Source organism: Gymnodraco acuticeps, unplaced genomic scaffold (genome assembly GCF_902827175.1).
Source record: "Gymnodraco acuticeps unplaced genomic scaffold, fGymAcu1.1, whole genome shotgun sequence".
NCBI classification, from domain to species: domain Eukaryota; kingdom Metazoa; phylum Chordata; class Actinopteri; order Perciformes; family Bathydraconidae; genus Gymnodraco; species Gymnodraco acuticeps.
Window position 1 is genome coordinate 70 of NW_022990672.1, and position 18,132 is coordinate 18,201.

Below are 18,132 nucleotides of genomic sequence, written 5' to 3' on the forward strand. Positions count from 1 at the left end.
ATGTTGTAAAACACCTAGCAGACACACGTAGGAAAGAAATATATTCATAAGTCAATGATGCATCTCCAACCCCCACCTCTTTTAAACTGCCTGTGCAATTTGTTTCCTAATCTAACCCCGAAAGCAAAGGTATTTGTACGCCCAATTCCAAACCAATACTTATAATAATAAATAATAATAATGCATTACATTTTTATTAGAGCGCTTTTACAGGAGGGTTAGAGAACGCCTCATTGGGGATTTCTCATTCTCCATTGTTTGCTTCCTGGGTTCTGTGACGTGTGAAAACCCAGATCAACAACAAATGGCCGGATTGGCCCAAATGGACCAATCCGCGGAGCCCCTCACACACCAGGACCCCTTTGCTAACTAACAGGGAGTCCCATTGACTTGCATCGAGCTCCCTGAACGCTGGTAATAGACGAGTTGGGATCGCATAGAAATGCTCTCCGCAGACCCATTCTCACAGCGCTATAAACCTTTCTCTTTCTCAGTATCAAGCCACACTTATTGTTTTTACTTCGGCTGTGAGTGTTTGTGTGCTCAGGATGAGTTTCGCTTGTTCTCGCTGTATCGCCGACCCGGAAACCTGTCCGCTCCTCGCAGCAACGAGCCTCGCAACGTCCCGACCAATCAGAGCACACTGGGCTCACAGGGAGGGGGGGGGGGGGGGCAGGAACTACAACAAGCCGTGTAGGACAGAGTGAATACACAGACTATACAGAGATGCTGGATGAGAAACCAATGTGATCATTGCGCAGTATAAATATATTCTAGTAGACCTCAACAATGGAATTATGATCAGTAGAAATGGCCATGACACGGGACCTTTAATAGGAAGGATTGTGTATATCACAAATAAATATATCTTCCAATCTGACTTCACTTCAAATGTTAGCTTATGATGCATTATTTTCTATCATAATATGCAATAAAAAGCCCTTCATTCCTCCTTCTCTCCTCAGGTTAAAAACATTTAATAGGAAGGGTTGAACATTTGGCGATTTTAAATAAAAGTCCTATCGGTAGACTTAGTAGAAAAAATAATCACAGTGAAGGCATCTCGTTGCTTTTGGCCGGTTCCATTATTCAATCCAATCTGAATTAACTTCAAATTTAGCTTAGGAGGCATTTATTTGTATTTTGTTCATGACAGGATGTATGAGTACCGAGAAGAACCGGCATTCCTCCATCTTGTGACTGTGTAACTCCCTCTCTTGATATCAGCATGTGAAGGACACTGTTCAGGAACTAGTTGATGCTCTGTATGTGATGACTCCTTCCATTCTGGAGAGGATCACAGATACATGGATCCTGAGATTGAAGCTCAAGCCGGGGACCAGTGATAATTAACATGTTTAACTATTCAGAAAAAGACAGAATGTTGAGATTTTGAGATAAAGTCAGAGTTTTTAGATTTTGAGAAAAAGTCAGAATTTGAGAAAAATTAAGAATTTTTAGATTTTGAGAAAAAAAAACAATATTTTGAAAGAAAGTCAGAATTTTGAGATCTTTAGAAAAAATTCGGAATTTTAAGATTTTTGGAAAATGTCGGAATATTTAGAGAAAAGTCAACATTTTTTGAAAAAATACAGAATTTTGAAAAAAGTCAGAATTTTTTGATTTTGAGAAAAAAGTCAGAATTTTGAGATTTTGAGAGAAAGTCAGTATTTTAGAAAAAAGTCACGATCTTTAGAAAAAAGTCAGGATTTTGAGAAAAAGTCAAAATGTTGAGAAAGTCAGGATTTTGAGAACGAAAATAAAGATGTATGATTACCTAGAACAGGGGTGGCCAACCAGTCAGAGGTTAAGAGCCAACATTTTGACTATGTTACTGCAAAGAGCCACATCAAACACAGTCACAGATGCACGTGCACCCCCCCTCCCTCATTCTCTCTTTTGTTCTCAGCCTTTCTCTGTGCTCCTTCACTTTCTTCCTCCCTTCTCTCTCTCACAGATAAAATGAAAATATAAAACTTCACACACACACACACACACACACACACACACACACACACACACACACTGTATACATCACTTCAGGGGACATTACATTGACTTACATGCATTTCCTGGAGACTTATCCTAACCCTAACCATAACCAACACATGCCTAACCCTTAATCTTACACTAACCCTAATCCTAATCCTAACCAAGTCTTCACCCTAAAATTAATGATTCCCCTTATGGGGACTTCCAATTTGTCCCCATAAGGGAGGCGAGTCCCCACACGTGACTGTGTCAACAGATTTAGGTCCCCACAAGTATAGTAATGCTAGGCCACACACACACACACACACACACACACACACACACACACACACACACACACACACACAGCTCTGCTCAGCTCAGACAGATTTATTGTAAATGGCACACACCATAATATTGACAGAAATTGAATTAAACCTCTCCTACCAGTATTCAGAGGCCAGTTAACATAACAACATAACAATGAACATTGTGTGCACTCACACACAAACTCTCAGTAAACAAAATTGAAAAGGTTTGTTATCTTACTTTAAATTAGTGAGACTTCTGACATTCCTTGCTTTGAACAATCCTCCTCAAATCTGGCTTGTATTCCGTTGTGGCCACTCGAAGCAATTCTCTCACATGTGTGTCAGTCAGAACAGATCGATGCTTGGATTTCACATGTTTCAGGGTAGAAAACACAGACTCACAGACGTATGTTGACCCAAACATTGAAAGTAGCTTGAGCGCAGCCCGTTTGACATTTGGGTATTTTTCGATCGGCACAGTTTTCCAGAACTCAAGGGTCCCTTCCCTCAGAACAGGTTTCAGTCGGTCATCCTCTGAAAGTTCGATCATCTCCAACTCGGCCACCGCCTCGTCCTTGACTAGCGGGGCTTTCAAACAGTCCGTCTCAGCATTAAAAGGATCAACGAGGAACGTAATCTGTGGCCTTTTCACATGTAGATCATGGAACCGGGTCGCAAAGTTTTCCTGCAGGGTTTCAATCAATATTGCATAACGGGCTGTTTGCTTTTTCCGGGTGGCACCGGTGGCTTGTGCGCTTGCTTTTAGCAGAGAGGGAAAATGCGCTAATTCTCCCTTTTGAAGATGTGTCTTAAAAGGTTTCAGTTTGTTAACAAACGCAAATACAATTTGCACTAAGTCAGGCAGCATTTTTAACTTTCCCTGCAGATCCAGGTTCAGTCTGTCCAAATGACACAGCATGTCGACCAAAAAGGCCAGATCCATAATCCACTTGGGGTCTGAGAGCTCCGGATAATCCTTGTCCTTCTGTTCCATGAACAGTTTCACAGCATCCAACAGCTCAAAGAAGCAAGACAGCACTTTGCCTTTAGAAAGCCACCTCACAGTGCAGTGCAGCGGCAGGTCTCCTGGAAGCCCTTGGTCGAGTTCAGCGATGAGATTCTTAAATTGCCTGTGGTTAAGAGCATGCGTGCGGATGTAGTTTACGATTTCCATCACAGGCTTCATGACGTTGTCTAAATTCAGTGATTTGGACACAAGTTGCTCCCGGTGAATGATGCAGTGGAAATTCCAAAATTCGGGAAATGTGTTGTCAGCTTTGCACAGCCCCACAAGCCCGTTCACAGATCCGACCATTGATGGCGCTCCATCCGTGGCTATTGCAGTTAGTTTCTGCTTGGGCACATTTGCTTTCACAAACACATTTATCATTGTTTCTTTTACATCGATGCCACGGGTTCTGTCTTTTAATGGCACAATATCAAGGAGTTCTTCTTTTATAACACAATCCTTTGAGACTGATCGTGCAAATATTGCCAACTGAGGCTTGTCTTGTATGTCACAAGACTCATCCAATGCCACACTGAAAAACTCACATGTTTGAAGATCAGAGTGTAACTGCGCTTCAATGGCGGTGCTAATGTCCGATATTCTGCGTTCAACAGTGTGGCGGGACAGTTGGACGTCTGATACCGCTTGTTTCAGTTTTTTGTTTTCTGGAGACAAGATTTCAACCACGTCACTGAGGCATTTTTGAACAAACTCCCCTTCATTGTACGGCTTTTTAGCTTGTGCTATGTTCCAAGCAACTTGATAAGATGCAAGTGTTACGGTCTCCGAGTGCTTCGTTATTTTTTTGAAAAACTGTGTCTGCTTTTCTGCCTGACTTTTCAAGGTGTTTATCTTCTGCTTGCAAAGTTCCGTACCTTTTGGGAAGTCATGGTCGATGTTAGCATGGAGTGAGGTGAAATGGCGCTGAAGATTTGAAGCCTTGAAATGGGTTAATGCTGTCTGGCATATAAGGCAAAATGGCTTGCAATTGCGTTCGATAAAAAAATATGAACTCTCCCACTCTACTAAAAACGTCCTATGTTCGTCTTCATATTTTCGCTTAGCTGTGCATTTCTTCCCTGCCATTTTAGGATCAAACTCAATTCATGGTCAGATAGTGTTTAATACTCGATTCTGATTGGTCAATTCAGAACACGTGACACGTTGTTAATCCAGAACAGACAGACCGCTGTCAAGCAGTTCCTGCCGTTGCTACGTTCAAACAGTAACAACGGACTATTTCTCTTAGCGGATGCATGTCATTTTAAATAAATAATAGCGTACTATTTTTTTAAATCAATAAAACATTTTCTAAATCTATAAAAGCATTTCAATTAATATTGGGAGTCATATCGTTACTTTGTTGAGAATGTGGCCATGTAATAAGCGGGATAATGGGAAAATAACACCCTTCATGCAGATCTAGACCCCTCCGCTTCGCTCCTGATCAAAATTAGACGGCGGCGCTGTCATCCTCTCATACTGACACCTGACACCACACATACACACGTAGGGAGAGCCGGGACGAAAGTAACGGAGAGATTTTATCCGTGCCCAAACAACTTTGACCGGTCAAATTACGTCAGAATGATCAGCATTCAATACTTAACAGACCTATTAAATATCAGGTCTAACTGTCAGGAGTCCGTGTCTCTCCCCCACACTCACACATATAAAATTCGATATGAATTGAAGAGCCGCATGAAACTGGCTCTCGAGCCGCATGCGGCTCGCGAGCCGCGGGTTGGCCACCCCTGACCTAGAAGAACCGGTATTCCTCCATCTCGTGACTGTGTAACTCCCTCTCTTGGATATCAGTGATGACTACTTGATGACTTCTCTCTTTCTTGCAAGGATAATAAATACATGGATCCTGATATTGAAGCTCAAGCCGGTGACCAGTGATATTTTCCTAACAAAAACACAGAGCCTTCTCCTCTAATGTCCTCCTTCTCTCCTCCGTCTCTCCTCAGGTGGAAGGAGCAGCGTACGTGGGATCGTTTGCCTGGAAGTCTCAGAGCATCGGGATGTGGGATCGCCCTCGAGGAGAGAACATGCTGGACAGCGGGGCGCCTTTCTACGACACCTACCAGACCTCAGATGGAAAATACGTGGCCGTGGGCGCCATCGAACCGCAGTTTTACACTCAACTGCTGAAGGGTTCGTACTGCGCAGAACCGACAAACGGTTATATAATGCTGCTCTCATGAAGCCTCTCCTCAGACCCCTTTATCGGAGGACACACGGTGGAAGTGCTGAACGAATTTGGGTTTAAATCTGAAGAAATAGAGCAGATGATGACACACAGGAGGGTGGTGCAATCAAAGCAAAGTTGTAGACCTTAATTTTGCCTCCACCATTTAATAAGTGTACCAAACAAGGATCTTGTGTTAAGTCTGTAGAATGCTGTTTGTAGGCCGGGGGAAAAACTTCATTCAGATATATTTACATATTTTTGCTTTATTCAAATGTTGCGACTTCAGAGACATGCTCTGTATATATGGCTCCTTATTTTCATCTGAAGTAACAGACAGAGAATCAGCACTTTTGAAACAGAGGGGATTATGGGTAATGCTACAATGATCTGTTTGGTGTTTCAGCCAATCAGAGACAGGTTCTGTATATATCTGAGACCTGTGATGAAAGACAGTATAATAGGAGACCTTTAAAGTAGTACGTGCAAACTGATGATTAAAGGTCACCTATCATGCTAGGTCTCAGATATATACAAATATATAAAAAACATGTCTATGAAGTGTTTAGCTCCAAATACCAAACAGATCATTCTAGCCATGCCTCATATCCCTCTATTTCACTTCCTGTTTCTAAAGTGCTGATTTGGGTATAAAGCTTTAAAGAGGAGGGGGCTGAGCTCATGCGGGACCCGGCAGCTACTGTCTAAACTAAATGCTGCCGTGATGAAACGCCATATCATGGATTATCAAGGATTCTCTCTGAAACAGTCTGGAGCTCAAAGGCTTTCTCTCTTGCCGGTTATACCACAAGGTGAGTTCCTTTTTACTTCCTGCTTCTTCACACACATGCTCTCCAGTACAGGTTAGCTCTGAGTGTTAGCGATGCTAATGGAAACACCGACCATATTACGTCCAAAACAGTCGGGCATTGTTTCTGATAGCAACGTTTCTGATTGGGCCGTGGGTCCACATTTCAGATATTACGTCATATCGGACGCAAATCTGGATCAGCTCCGTTGTTCCCCGTTTTTAGAGATTTGGGTACGGAGGAAAAGAGAGAGGGTTTTATTTCCTGACGCTGCGTGAATTCCCCGACACACCGGGGACACATGTTGATGGAGAGAAGACATCACAAAGTGCATTTTGCATGATAGGTCCCCTTTAACATTTAATTTCCTCTTCCTATAGGCTTGGATCTGGACCCTGGATCTCTTCCTCCTCAGATGAGCTTCACTGATTGGCCGGAGCTGAGGCGAATCTTCACCGAACGTTTTGCTTCTAAATCTCAGGAGGACTGGTCGCAGGTTTTTGACGGGACGGATGCGTGCGTCACACCTGTGCTTTCCTTCCAGCAGGTGAGCTCCCACCCTCACAACCAGGAGAGAAACTCCTTCCTCACGGACTCTAACGGGGAACAGAGTCCTCGTCCGGCTCCGGTTCTCTCCAGAACTCCTGCAGAACCGAGCCTCTCCTCCGATCCCTTTATCGGAGAACACACGGTGGAAGTGCTGAACGAATTTGGGTTTAAATCTGAAGAAATAGAGCAGATGATGACACACGGGGTCGTGGAGGGGGATGCAATCAAAGCAAAGTTATAGACCTTTTATTTATTTTTTAAAAGCACAATATGTTGATCTGCATTCAAGCTTTAAATCAGAGGTGTACGAATTGTTGAAGCTGCTTTTGGAGAAAATAACTAATTGTGATTCTTTTTACTGATATTGCCATTGCCATATGATTTGCCTTATTAAAGGTAATTAATAAGTGTACCAGACAAGGGTTTTGTATTAAGTCTGTAGAATGCTGTTTGTAAGCCTCGGCAGATGTTTTTACATATTTTTGCCTTATTCAAATATTTCGTTATCTGCGATTTGGATATTGCACAAGTCTGTCCATATTGTGCTTTTTATAAAATGCTCATTAATTGTGCAGCTCTAATAACAGTGCATACACAAGCCCTGTCAGATGGTAAAAAAAAAATATTTTTAATTATTATAAAATGAACAAAAAAAGGATAATAAATATAAAATCAAAACATACAAAACAAAATATTTTTGAAAAGTATTTTCAGAATAAAAGTAGAGAATAAATAAAACATATATTATCAAACAAAAAATAAGAAAAAAATAAATATACATTTCCCTTTTGAAAATGATTAGTAAATCTAAAATAAAATTAAAAGACTACAAGAAAATGGATACAAAAAATGTACTCAGGAATAAAACATAAGCAGTATATCAGAATTTAAAGTGAAGAGCTGTGCATTGAATACAGAAGAATGTGCAAGGTGTACAGTATGGAGTATACATGAGAGTAACACATGCGTCACTTCAGGGCAAAAAGTACGGCTCCGCCCACTTTTGGGGGAAAACAACGCTGTAATTTGAACGGCGGTCAATTCGAATTCTGAAGTTTTTGCCAATCCGATCAGAAATGTAAGAAAACCGTGGATTTTCTGATCTTCAAAGAGCCCGGTTACGATGGCCAGTCAGGCAAAAAATTACATTAAATCATTGGAAATCGATCGAGACCGATTGTCGATTTTCAAATGATTGAATGTAATTGTTCATCGTAATCGGGCTCTTTGAAGATCAGAAAATCCACGGTTTTCAAAAAATTCTGATCGGATTGGCAAAAACTTCAGAATTTGTATTGACCGCCGTTCAAAAGACAGCTTTGTTTTCCCCCAAAAGTGGGCGGGGCCGTAATTTTCGCCCGGAAGTGACGTAGGTGTTACTCTCATCCCTGAGGACATGCTTTCTTATGAACTACATGAATAAATCTAATAAATAAATATGGATCTGAATCCTTCTCCATCTGCTTCTCATTGCCTAACATTAATCAGATCCGACTGCAGCTTAGTAATAATAATAATAATACATTTTATTTCAAAGCGCTTTTCCAGGTGCTCAAAGACGCTTTACAGGGGTTTGATAAAACATGATAAAATAGAATAAAGAATAGAAATAAATAAATATTAAAACAGTTGGTTATTGAAATGAGGAGTTACTTTAATGGCTCTTATTACCTGCGGCTCATTTTAAAAAGTGCATACAGAACATCTCACTGAGCACAGCAGGTGATGTTGTAACAAAAATAATTGGTTTGCCATCGTCTGCCTATTTTCCAGGTAGTATTTATCCAATTAAATCAGATACTTATTCCATTTTCTGATGAGAGAGGCAGGGAATTATGTAAATGTGTGCTTTTGTCTGCATTACAACACAGAGCAGCAGCGTCCTTCCTCCTAAAAACACAGGAACGAATCAAATGCATCACTTTAATACTCAATAAATAAAAGTGAATTTCTGGCTTAAGCAAAGGAAGTGGATTCACGACGAAGATACATATCACCTTATTACTTTACCCTAACACTAATTAAAGCATATATATATAAATATCCGTGCATACAGCCGCATCTATGATGACTAAATAAAGTCATTATAAAACAGGTTATAATGAAAATACACAATACGTTTCGTTATTATTTTTCAAAACCCTCGGGGGACAAACTTTACTTTTGGGGTATATTTGTTTTTTTTTCCATCATCAAATACATTTTTCTGAATATTATTATGAATAATAATAAATTGTATTTATAGCGCTTTTCTTGAACCTCAACGCTCAAGAAAAGCGCTATAAATACAATTGATGTAAATCAACATTTTAAATATTTGTCCTGCTTTTTCTAAATCAATCCAAACTTGCCGAACGCCTTTGACAGCATCATGTGATTTATTAAAAATGAATGTCATGTTGTGAATGTAAATGTAACCCCTAACTGTGAAACAATGTTGTAAAATAATCACAATAAAAATGCAAGTTTATCCTCATGGGTGAAATATGTGAAATGTTGTTACTGTGAAGGATTATATTTAAAGAGACGACTGAAAGCAGCAGCACTGAAATGACTTGAGATTAAGGGTTAATAGGATATAAAGCAGATTAGAGGTTTATTCCATTGTGCTTTTTACCATGAGCCTATTGGTTTTAAGCAGCATGGGGTCAGCATCAGGAATGTCACACCTCACAAAAGAAAACTCAAATATTTTAAGGATTTAAAGGTTGTATCATCATTACGCACAATACAGTACCTACAGCAATGAACATCTTTAAGGCTCCTCAAACAATGCAATTTATAATATACAAAACCACTGGAATCATTATATAAACAAGCACTCAAAACACTAGACAAAAAGCCATTCCGGTATCATCATTGCCTCATTGTTCAAAAGTATAATCTGTTCAACTGGGAAAATCTCATAGTTTACAAAAATGTCTGCTTAGTTTATAAAATCACATGTGGGTTGGCTCCATAGACTGTATACTCCTCCTCCTCTGGCTGGCTTCATCAGCCTAAAGCCCACCTCAACCAGGGCTAGAGGTGCGGCTAGGGGAGACTGCACCATCCCATTTAGGAAAAGTGCATTTAGCCAGGCTGTCTTTTCATTCAACATATCCCATCAATGGAATTCAATACCACAACCAATAATGGCGCATTTCCACTGCAGCGTGTAGCACGGTTTAAGCGTGCCGTGCCGAACCCGGGTAGCTCCGGGTCAGGGCTACTTTTTCACCTTTTTTCTGGCCCTCCAATCGAGGTTGAGTATGCTAAACTAGTGACAGCAAGGGGCTACAACTACAACAAAATGAACATATTTGACCGTGATTTAATTGTAATACACGTTTCTAAATGATGCCGAAGTAACAACATACTGATACCGGTTAGTAAAAACCATGAATTAATGCTTTGACAAGTCTGCAGACAGACGGCAGGCTAAACACCTTTTAAAATGCGTGTTTTCTGAATGGAGCTTGGCTAAGCTAACGCAGCATGCTCCGACCGTCCACACTCACAACAACGGCCTATACAGACATAAATAAACCAGCGACTGTATTCTCCATGACACAGACAGTCTGTGGTTTGTACTTGTTTAACTTGTGTCTAGTTTCTGAACAGATATGAGGAGCTGTGAGCTTGAGTGCTAACAGCTAACGGCTGATGTTGGTTTTCTGTGGTTCGCATTGAAGATGACGTCACGGCTCCGCCTACACTGCGTTACTATAGTTACTGCCCCAGCTACTAAACTGTAATGGAGACGCAGCATAAAGTGAGCCTGGCCTACCAAGGCCAACTGCACCGTACTAAGCCGTGCGAGGCTGAATCCTCATTTTACAACTCATTCAAGCAGTGTTAAAAAGTGGCTCATTGATAACCAACAGTGTCAGCACTTGTGTGTGTGTGTGGGGGCTGAACGATTAATCGATTTTAAATCGGAATCGCGATTATCAAATCGCAAAGCCTGCGATTTTTTTTAACTTTTTTTTTTTTTTTACAATTTTTTTTTTTTTTTCATTGTGTGTCAGTCATCCACACCACACCAATCAGAAGTGCTGTGCTCCACATGTACCAGCCATTGTTAATCAATCAGAAGTAGCCCATGATAGAAGGTGATAGACAGATTGATCCAATCACCTGCCAAGTATCTTTGAAAGTGCCTGCCCTTTCCAAATGGCTTCCAATGGAGCTTTAGATGGTTTGGTGAACCATCTGAGTCAGGTTAGTAATGCTCCATCACATGTTTCTATTACAGGGTGAATCTTAAACTGAAGCTTGACTTTAAAGCAACCCAACGGAAGTTTCGTTGTAAGTTTAGTTCTTTCACTCGTAGCTCGGGCTGCGGGGGTGCTAGAGACGGGAGCACGTTGATGCGACCTGCCGGAGTTATGGCCGCATTTTACAATAAACTTCCGTTGGGTCGCTTTAAAAACAAATATCGCAATTCGAATCGCAATATTTGTCAGAAAAATCGCAATTAGATTTTTTCCCAAAATTGTGTGTGTGTGTGTGTGTGTGTGTGTGTGTGTGTGTGTGTGTGTGTGTGTGTGTGTGTGTGTGTGTGTGTGTGTGTGTGTGTGTGTGTGTGTGTGTGTGTGTGTGTGTTGAATGTTGTCTTTATTATCATGACTTGCTCCTTACCTGTATTCAGTGATGTCGTCTATTGTAAATATGTACATTTTCTTGGTATAACAATGTAGTGGTATTTGTATTCTTGCTTTTAGGGTGCCTATCACCATCTCACTATCGCTGAAAACTAGCCTTTTGGCTCATTTGAGTACATTTATATGTTTTTAATATGTTGATTAATGTACACTGTCCCTTGTTTTAAATAAATCAATTCAATTAAGTCATGTGATAATAATACTATTAAAAATAATTCAATTCATTATTTTGTTGTTGTTGTTGTATATGTAAATTGCAGGAATAAGACAACCATATATATATTAATAGAATACACAGTATAATACATACTGTTTTTTGTAATAATAATAATAAATGTAATTGATATTTATTATTAATTTTTATTATGCACATGTTGATGAACAGAATGTGTTGTCCGGCAGTGGCTCAGTCAGTAGGGGCTTGGACTGGGAGCCGGTTCAAGTCCCCGACCAGACCTAAATATGGAGTGTGAACTGCTACTTGGAGAGGTCCCAGTTCACCTCCTGCCCTGCCGTGGTGCCCTTGAGCAAGGCACGGACACCCCCCTTTCCCCCCCACTCCCCGGGCGCTGTGCAATAGCTGCCCACTGCTCCTAGTACTAGACTCCTGGCACTAGGATGGGTCAAAAGCAGAGAACACATGTCACTGTGTGCTCTGCATGTGAGACCATTAAAGAGGGGTTCATCCCTGTTAACAACAGGTTGGAAACATTTATATAATAGAATATCACATAACGGATTGTAAAATAAATACTGTTTACTATAATAATATATACGCATGTGGAAAGGCATGTAAAATGAACAGTGCACGTCTCTGAAATCGGCAAAAAAGTGTCCAAATAAGGTTGTTTTTACTTTTGCTTATCAAAAACAATCGATTGTAAATGATGCTCCTCTTTGAATCACCAGGGAGCTGAAATGTGCACAAAAGGTTAAAAGGTCACTTCTCCGCTGCCTCCGGTGTTTTCCAGACACGACGATGGATTAGATTTCCTTGTCCAACAGACTGTCTGTATAATAAGGTGATTTCCAAAATGGCATTTTAAACAATCAGCAGCTGCAAGGACAAGGTTCTCAGTGCCAAAGACGTTCATTACTTTATACTGAAGACTTCTTCTGCAGTATTAGAGGATGGATAGAAACCCCACGGAGACGCAGGTGCTTCTATCTTTATCTCTGAGATCCTGTGGCTTCTTAATGTGCAGGAACATGTGCTAAAAAGTCCTCAGGCGGCATGCTGGGTTCCCAAATCCCATGCAGCAGATGAGCTTTTATAAATTGTATGCACTTGCCACTCAAACAACCTGAATATGAAACCAGAGTTCACGTATGGTAATTGTTTGAAAGGCAAATGTGGACACTAATCACTTAGAAAGAAAGAATTGAACACTTTGAGAACAGTTTATCAGATCACAAGTGGGTGTATTTCTGGGAACCCAGTGGTGCAATGTGGACCATTAGGCACATTTAAAGAGGCCCTATTGCACTTTGTATTGTGTTATATAAGTTTGTGTGCATGTTAATGGTCTGCAGAGGCTAAAATCTCTCCCACACACATCCTGAAACGCCTCCATTAAACTCCTTTGTTTACTTCTGGAACATAATGGCATCAGTAGAGACGCTACATACTGATATACAGCTGAACATCAGCAGGAGAGGACTCTTTAAAGTAGAGACACTACATACTGATATACACCTGAACATCAGCAGGAGAGGACTCTTTAAAGTAGAGACACTACATACTGATATACACCTGAACATCAGCAGGAGAGGACTCTTTAAAGTAGAGACACTACATACTGATATACACCTGAACATCAGCAGGAGAGGACTCTTTAAAGTAGAGACACTACATACTGATATACACCTGAACATCAGCAGGAGAGGACTCTTTAAAGTAGAGACACTACATACTGATATACACCTGAACATCAGCAGGAGAGGACTCTTTAAAGTAGAGACACTACATACTGATATACACCTGAACATCAGCAGGAGAGGACTATTTAAAGGAGAGACACTACATACTGATATACATCTGAACATCAGCAGGAGAGGACTCTTTAAAGTAGAGACACTACATACTGATATACACCTGGACATCAGCAGGAGAGGACTCTTTAAAGTAGAGACACTACATACTGATATACACCTGAACATCAGCTGGAGAGGACTCTTTAAAGTAGAGACACTACATACTGATATACACCTGAACATCAGCAGGAGAAGACTCTTTAAAGTAGAGACACTGCATACTGATATACACCTGAACATCAGCAGGAGAGCACTCTTTAAAGTAGAGACACTACATACTGATATACACCTGAACATCAGCAGGAGAGGACTCTTTAAAGTAGAGACATTACATACTGATATAAACCTGAACATCAGCAGGAGAGGACTCTTTAAAGTAGAGACACTACATACTGATATACACCTGAACATCAGCAGGAGAGGACTCTTTAAAGTAGAGACACTACATACTGATATACACCTGAACATCAGCAGGAGAGGACTCTTTAAAGTAGAGACACTACAGACTGATATAAACCTGAACATCAGCAGGAGAGGACTCTTTAAAGTAGAGACACTACATACTGATATACACCTGAACATCAGCAGGAGAGGACTCTTTAAAGTAGAGTCACTACATACTGATATACACCTGAACATCAGCAGGAGAGGACTCTTTAAAGTAGAGACACTACATACTGATATACACCTGAACATCAGCAGGAGAGGACTCTTTAAAGTAGAGACACTACATACTGATATACACCTGAACATCAGCAGGAGAGGACTCTTTAAAGTATAGACTAACTATACCTGTATATATTTTCTAATTCAATTCTGCAGTCTGTTTCCATGCAGGAATGCATCACCAGAGGCAGAGCAGAGGAACAAACACGGATGTAATTAAAGCAGGTAAGGCTCAGACTAACAATTACTTACATTAAACAGTAGATTTTGCTGATACATTTATCAAGTAACTGATTATTTGATCATTACATTACATTGCATTTAGCTGACGCTTTTATCCAAAGCGACTTACAATAAGTGCGTTCGACCAACAAAATACAACTTGAAGAAAACAGAATCATAAAGTACATCAGGTTTCATAGAGCCAAACATTTCAAGTGCTACTCAACTGGCTTTAGATAAGCCAGCCCTTTATTAGTATAAAAGTGCTTCGTTAATAGTTCTAACGCTCGAAGTGGAGTCGAAAGAGATGAGTTTTCAGTTTGCGCCGGAAGGTGTGTAAGCTATCTGCCGTCCTGATGTCAATGGGGAGCTCATTCCACCATCTTGGAGCCAGGACAGCAAACCCACGTGTTTTCGCCGTTGGGAACTTGGGTCCCCCTCGCAGCGAGGGCGCAACGAGTCGTTTGGCTGATGCAGAGCGTAGTGCACGCGCTGGGGTGTACGGTTTAACCATGTCCTGGATGTACGAAGGGCCAGATCCATTCGCAGCATGGTAAGCAAGTACCAGTGTCTTGAAGTGGATTCTAGCAGTTACTGGAAGCCAGTGAAGGGAGCGGAGGAGCGGAGTAGTGTGGGAACATTTAGGAAGGTTGAAGACCAGGCGAGCCGCTGCATTCTGGATGAGCTGCAGAGGTCGGATGGCACATGCAGGTAGACCAGCCAGGAGGGAGTTGCAGTAGTCTAGGCGTGAGATGACGAGAGCCTGGACCAGAACCTGAGTCGCTTTCTGAGTCAGCTGGGGACGTATCTTCCTGATGTTGTAAAGCGTGTATCTGCAGCAGCGGGTTGTAGCAGCGATGTTTGCAGTGAAGGACAGGTTGTTATCTAGGGTCACACCCAGATTCCTTGCAGTCTGAGTCGGGGAAACAACTGAGGTGCCGATGTTGATTGTTAGGTCAAGAGTGGGACAATCTTTTCCCGGAAGGAAAAGCAGTTCAGTCTTGTCAAGGTTGAGCTTGAGGTGATGAGCAGACATCCACTGAGAGATGTCAGCTAGACAAGCAGAGATGCGTGCGACGACCTGGGTCTCTGAGCGGGGAAAGGACAGAATTAATTGGGTGTCATCAGCGTAGCAGTGGTAAGAAAAACCATAAGGGCTAATGACTGATCCGAGCGAGTTTGTGTACAGGGAGAAGAGGAGGGGACCAAGAACAGAGCCCTGAGGGACCCCTGTAGTTAATTGACATGGGTCGGACTCAGACCCTCTCCAAGTAACCCTGTAGGTACGGTCTTTCAGGTATGAGGTGAGGAGGGAAAGTGCAGAGCCTGAAACTCCAAGTTCTTGGAGAGTGCGAAGGAGGATCTGATGATTCACCGTGTCGAATGCAGCAGACAGGTCCAACAGGATGATGACAGAGGAGAGGGATGCAGTTTTGGCAGTGTGCAGTTCCTCCGTGACAGCAATGAGAGCAGTTTCTGTGGAGTGACCTGCCTTGAAACCAGACTGGTGCGGATCCAGAAGGTTGTTCTGATTGAGATAACAGGAGAGTTGTTTAAAGACAGCGCGTTCAAGTGATTTAGACAGGAACGGGAGGAGAGAGACAGGCCTGTAGTTTATAACATCAGACGGGTTGAGAGTGGGTTTCTTTAGGAGAGGCTTTACTCTTGCCTCCTTGAGACTGTTTGGAAAGTGACCAGAAGTTAGAGAAGTGTTGATGAAATGGGTGAGAAACGGTAGAATATCAGGAGCGATAGTCTGAAGGAGGTTTGAAGGGATAGGGTCCAGAGGACAGGTGGTAGGGCGGGCAGAGGTAATGAGGGTAAGAACCTCACTTGGAGAGAGAGGGGAAAAGGAGGTCAGTGTGTTGGTGGAAGGAGGGTCTGGTGACCCAGCGGTGAGTAAAGGGGAGTCAGAAAAAGAAGAGCGAATATCATCAACCTTTTTTTCAAAGTGGGTAACAAAGTCGCTTGACAGAAGTGAGGAGGGGGGAGGGGCTTTGGGAGGGTCCAAGAGGGTGGAGAAGATGGAAAATAGTTTTTTAGGATTGGAATAGGAAGATTGGATCTTATCTTGAAAGAAAGTGCTTTTTGCCTGAGAGATGGAAGCAGAGAAAGAGGAGAGGAGAGCCTGATAGGTTAGGAGGTCGTCACGGTGTTTGGATTTCCACCATTTCCGCTCTGCTGCCCTAAGGACGGTTCTATTAGCACGCAGTGCATCATTTAGCCAGGGAGCAGGAGGGGACTGACGAGCCTGCCGAGATGTGAGAGGACAGAGCGAGTCCAGAGAGGATGAGAGAGTAGAGAGGAGAGTTTCTGCAGCAGAGTTTGGAGGCAGGAGTTGGAACGAGTCAGAGGAAGGGAGGGCTGAGAGCACCGACGAGGCAAAGGTAGAGGGGGAGAGGGAGCGAAGGTTACGGCGGACAAGTGCAGGATGAGATTAGTTTGTTATGTTTGGAAAGGGGTAGAGAGAATGAAATGAAGAAGTGATCGGATGTGTGGAGCGGGTTTACAGAGAGGTTAGAAGTAGCGCAGTTCCTTGAGAATATGAGATCAAGGACATTGCCAGCTTTATGAGTCGGTGGGGATGGAGACAGTGAGAAAGCAAAGGCGGTTAACAGAGAATTTAGTTCGTCTATCTTCCCTGTCTGGAGGTTGAAGTCTCCGAGAAGTACAGCGGGAGGGCCAGTTTCAGGGATGTGTGAGAGGAGATTATCTAATTCCTCCAAGAAGTCCCCCAAGGCGCCTGGTGGACGGTAGAGAACAACAATGGTTAACTGTATAGGATGGGTTACTGTGACTGCATCGAATTCAAAGGTGGAAGGAGTGAAGTTAGGTAGTTTGAAGAGGGAAAAGCTCCATTTGGGAGAGAGCAGGAGACCAGTGCCACCTCCTCTGCCAGTGGGTCTGGGTGTATGGGAGAAGGAATATGCTGTGGAGAGAGCTGCTGGGGTGGATGTGTTGGATGGAGTAATCCACGTCTCAGTGAGAGCAAGGAAATCCAGAGACTGCAGGGAGGCGTAGCCAGAGATGAAGTCAGCCTTAGGAACAGCTGACTGGCAGTTCCACAGGCCACCTGAAACTAGATGTTGGATCTCAGTGGAGCATGTGGGATAGATGAGAGCAGGCCGGTTATATCGATTACGAGATACACGGGGCCAGTGATAATTGCGAGAAGACACATGAACAGGAATGGAGAAAATACACATGATTATAGCATGAGGGGCTAAACAACCAAATAAAATGAAACAAAATAAAAAACACCAGCGATACTTAGCTCAATCAAAGTAGGATTTGCCTCCTCTTTGCCTCCCTCGTGACTCCCACAGGACTCTAATGTCTTTGCCAGTCTTTGACTCTAATGTCTTTGTCAGTCTTAGCCTGTCTGACGCTGAAGCTGACGCTCCAGGAAAGTGCTACCTAAAATGGACACCTGATTGCTGAGTTCTCACAGCTGTGGGGCAATGTCCTTTTAATTAGTTAACTCTGCAGCTGGTGGCCCTCAAAAGGAAATATAGACTGGCTTCCTCCTGATTCCTTATTGTCTTTTAAGTCAATTACATTAAACCCTAAGTTATAAAGTTATGAGTTTAACCCTTAATACAGTTACACCTACTCAATAAAGCTCTTAGTATTCTACAAATGTTTAAATCAAGTTAACCCTAGTAGTCAGTTAGTTCACTTTTAAGGTTTCAGTCAAATGACTTTTCCCAAGTTTCTGTCT

The 18,132-nt window shown here is 42.1% G+C and overlaps 1 protein-coding gene across 1 annotated transcript; it reads left to right on the top strand.

Moving 5' to 3' along the window:
* Positions 1–5,264: 5,264 nt before the first annotated feature.
* Positions 5,265–7,716, top strand: amacr (alpha-methylacyl-CoA racemase; the record flags this gene model as incomplete). The annotated part of the gene is given in 2 exon segments (XM_034229679.1): positions 5,265–5,451; positions 6,675–7,716. Coding segments are annotated over 2 exon segments (597 nt in total), but the record flags the coding sequence as incomplete, so codon positions are not given.
* Between the last annotated feature and the right edge of the window lie 10,416 nt (positions 7,717–18,132).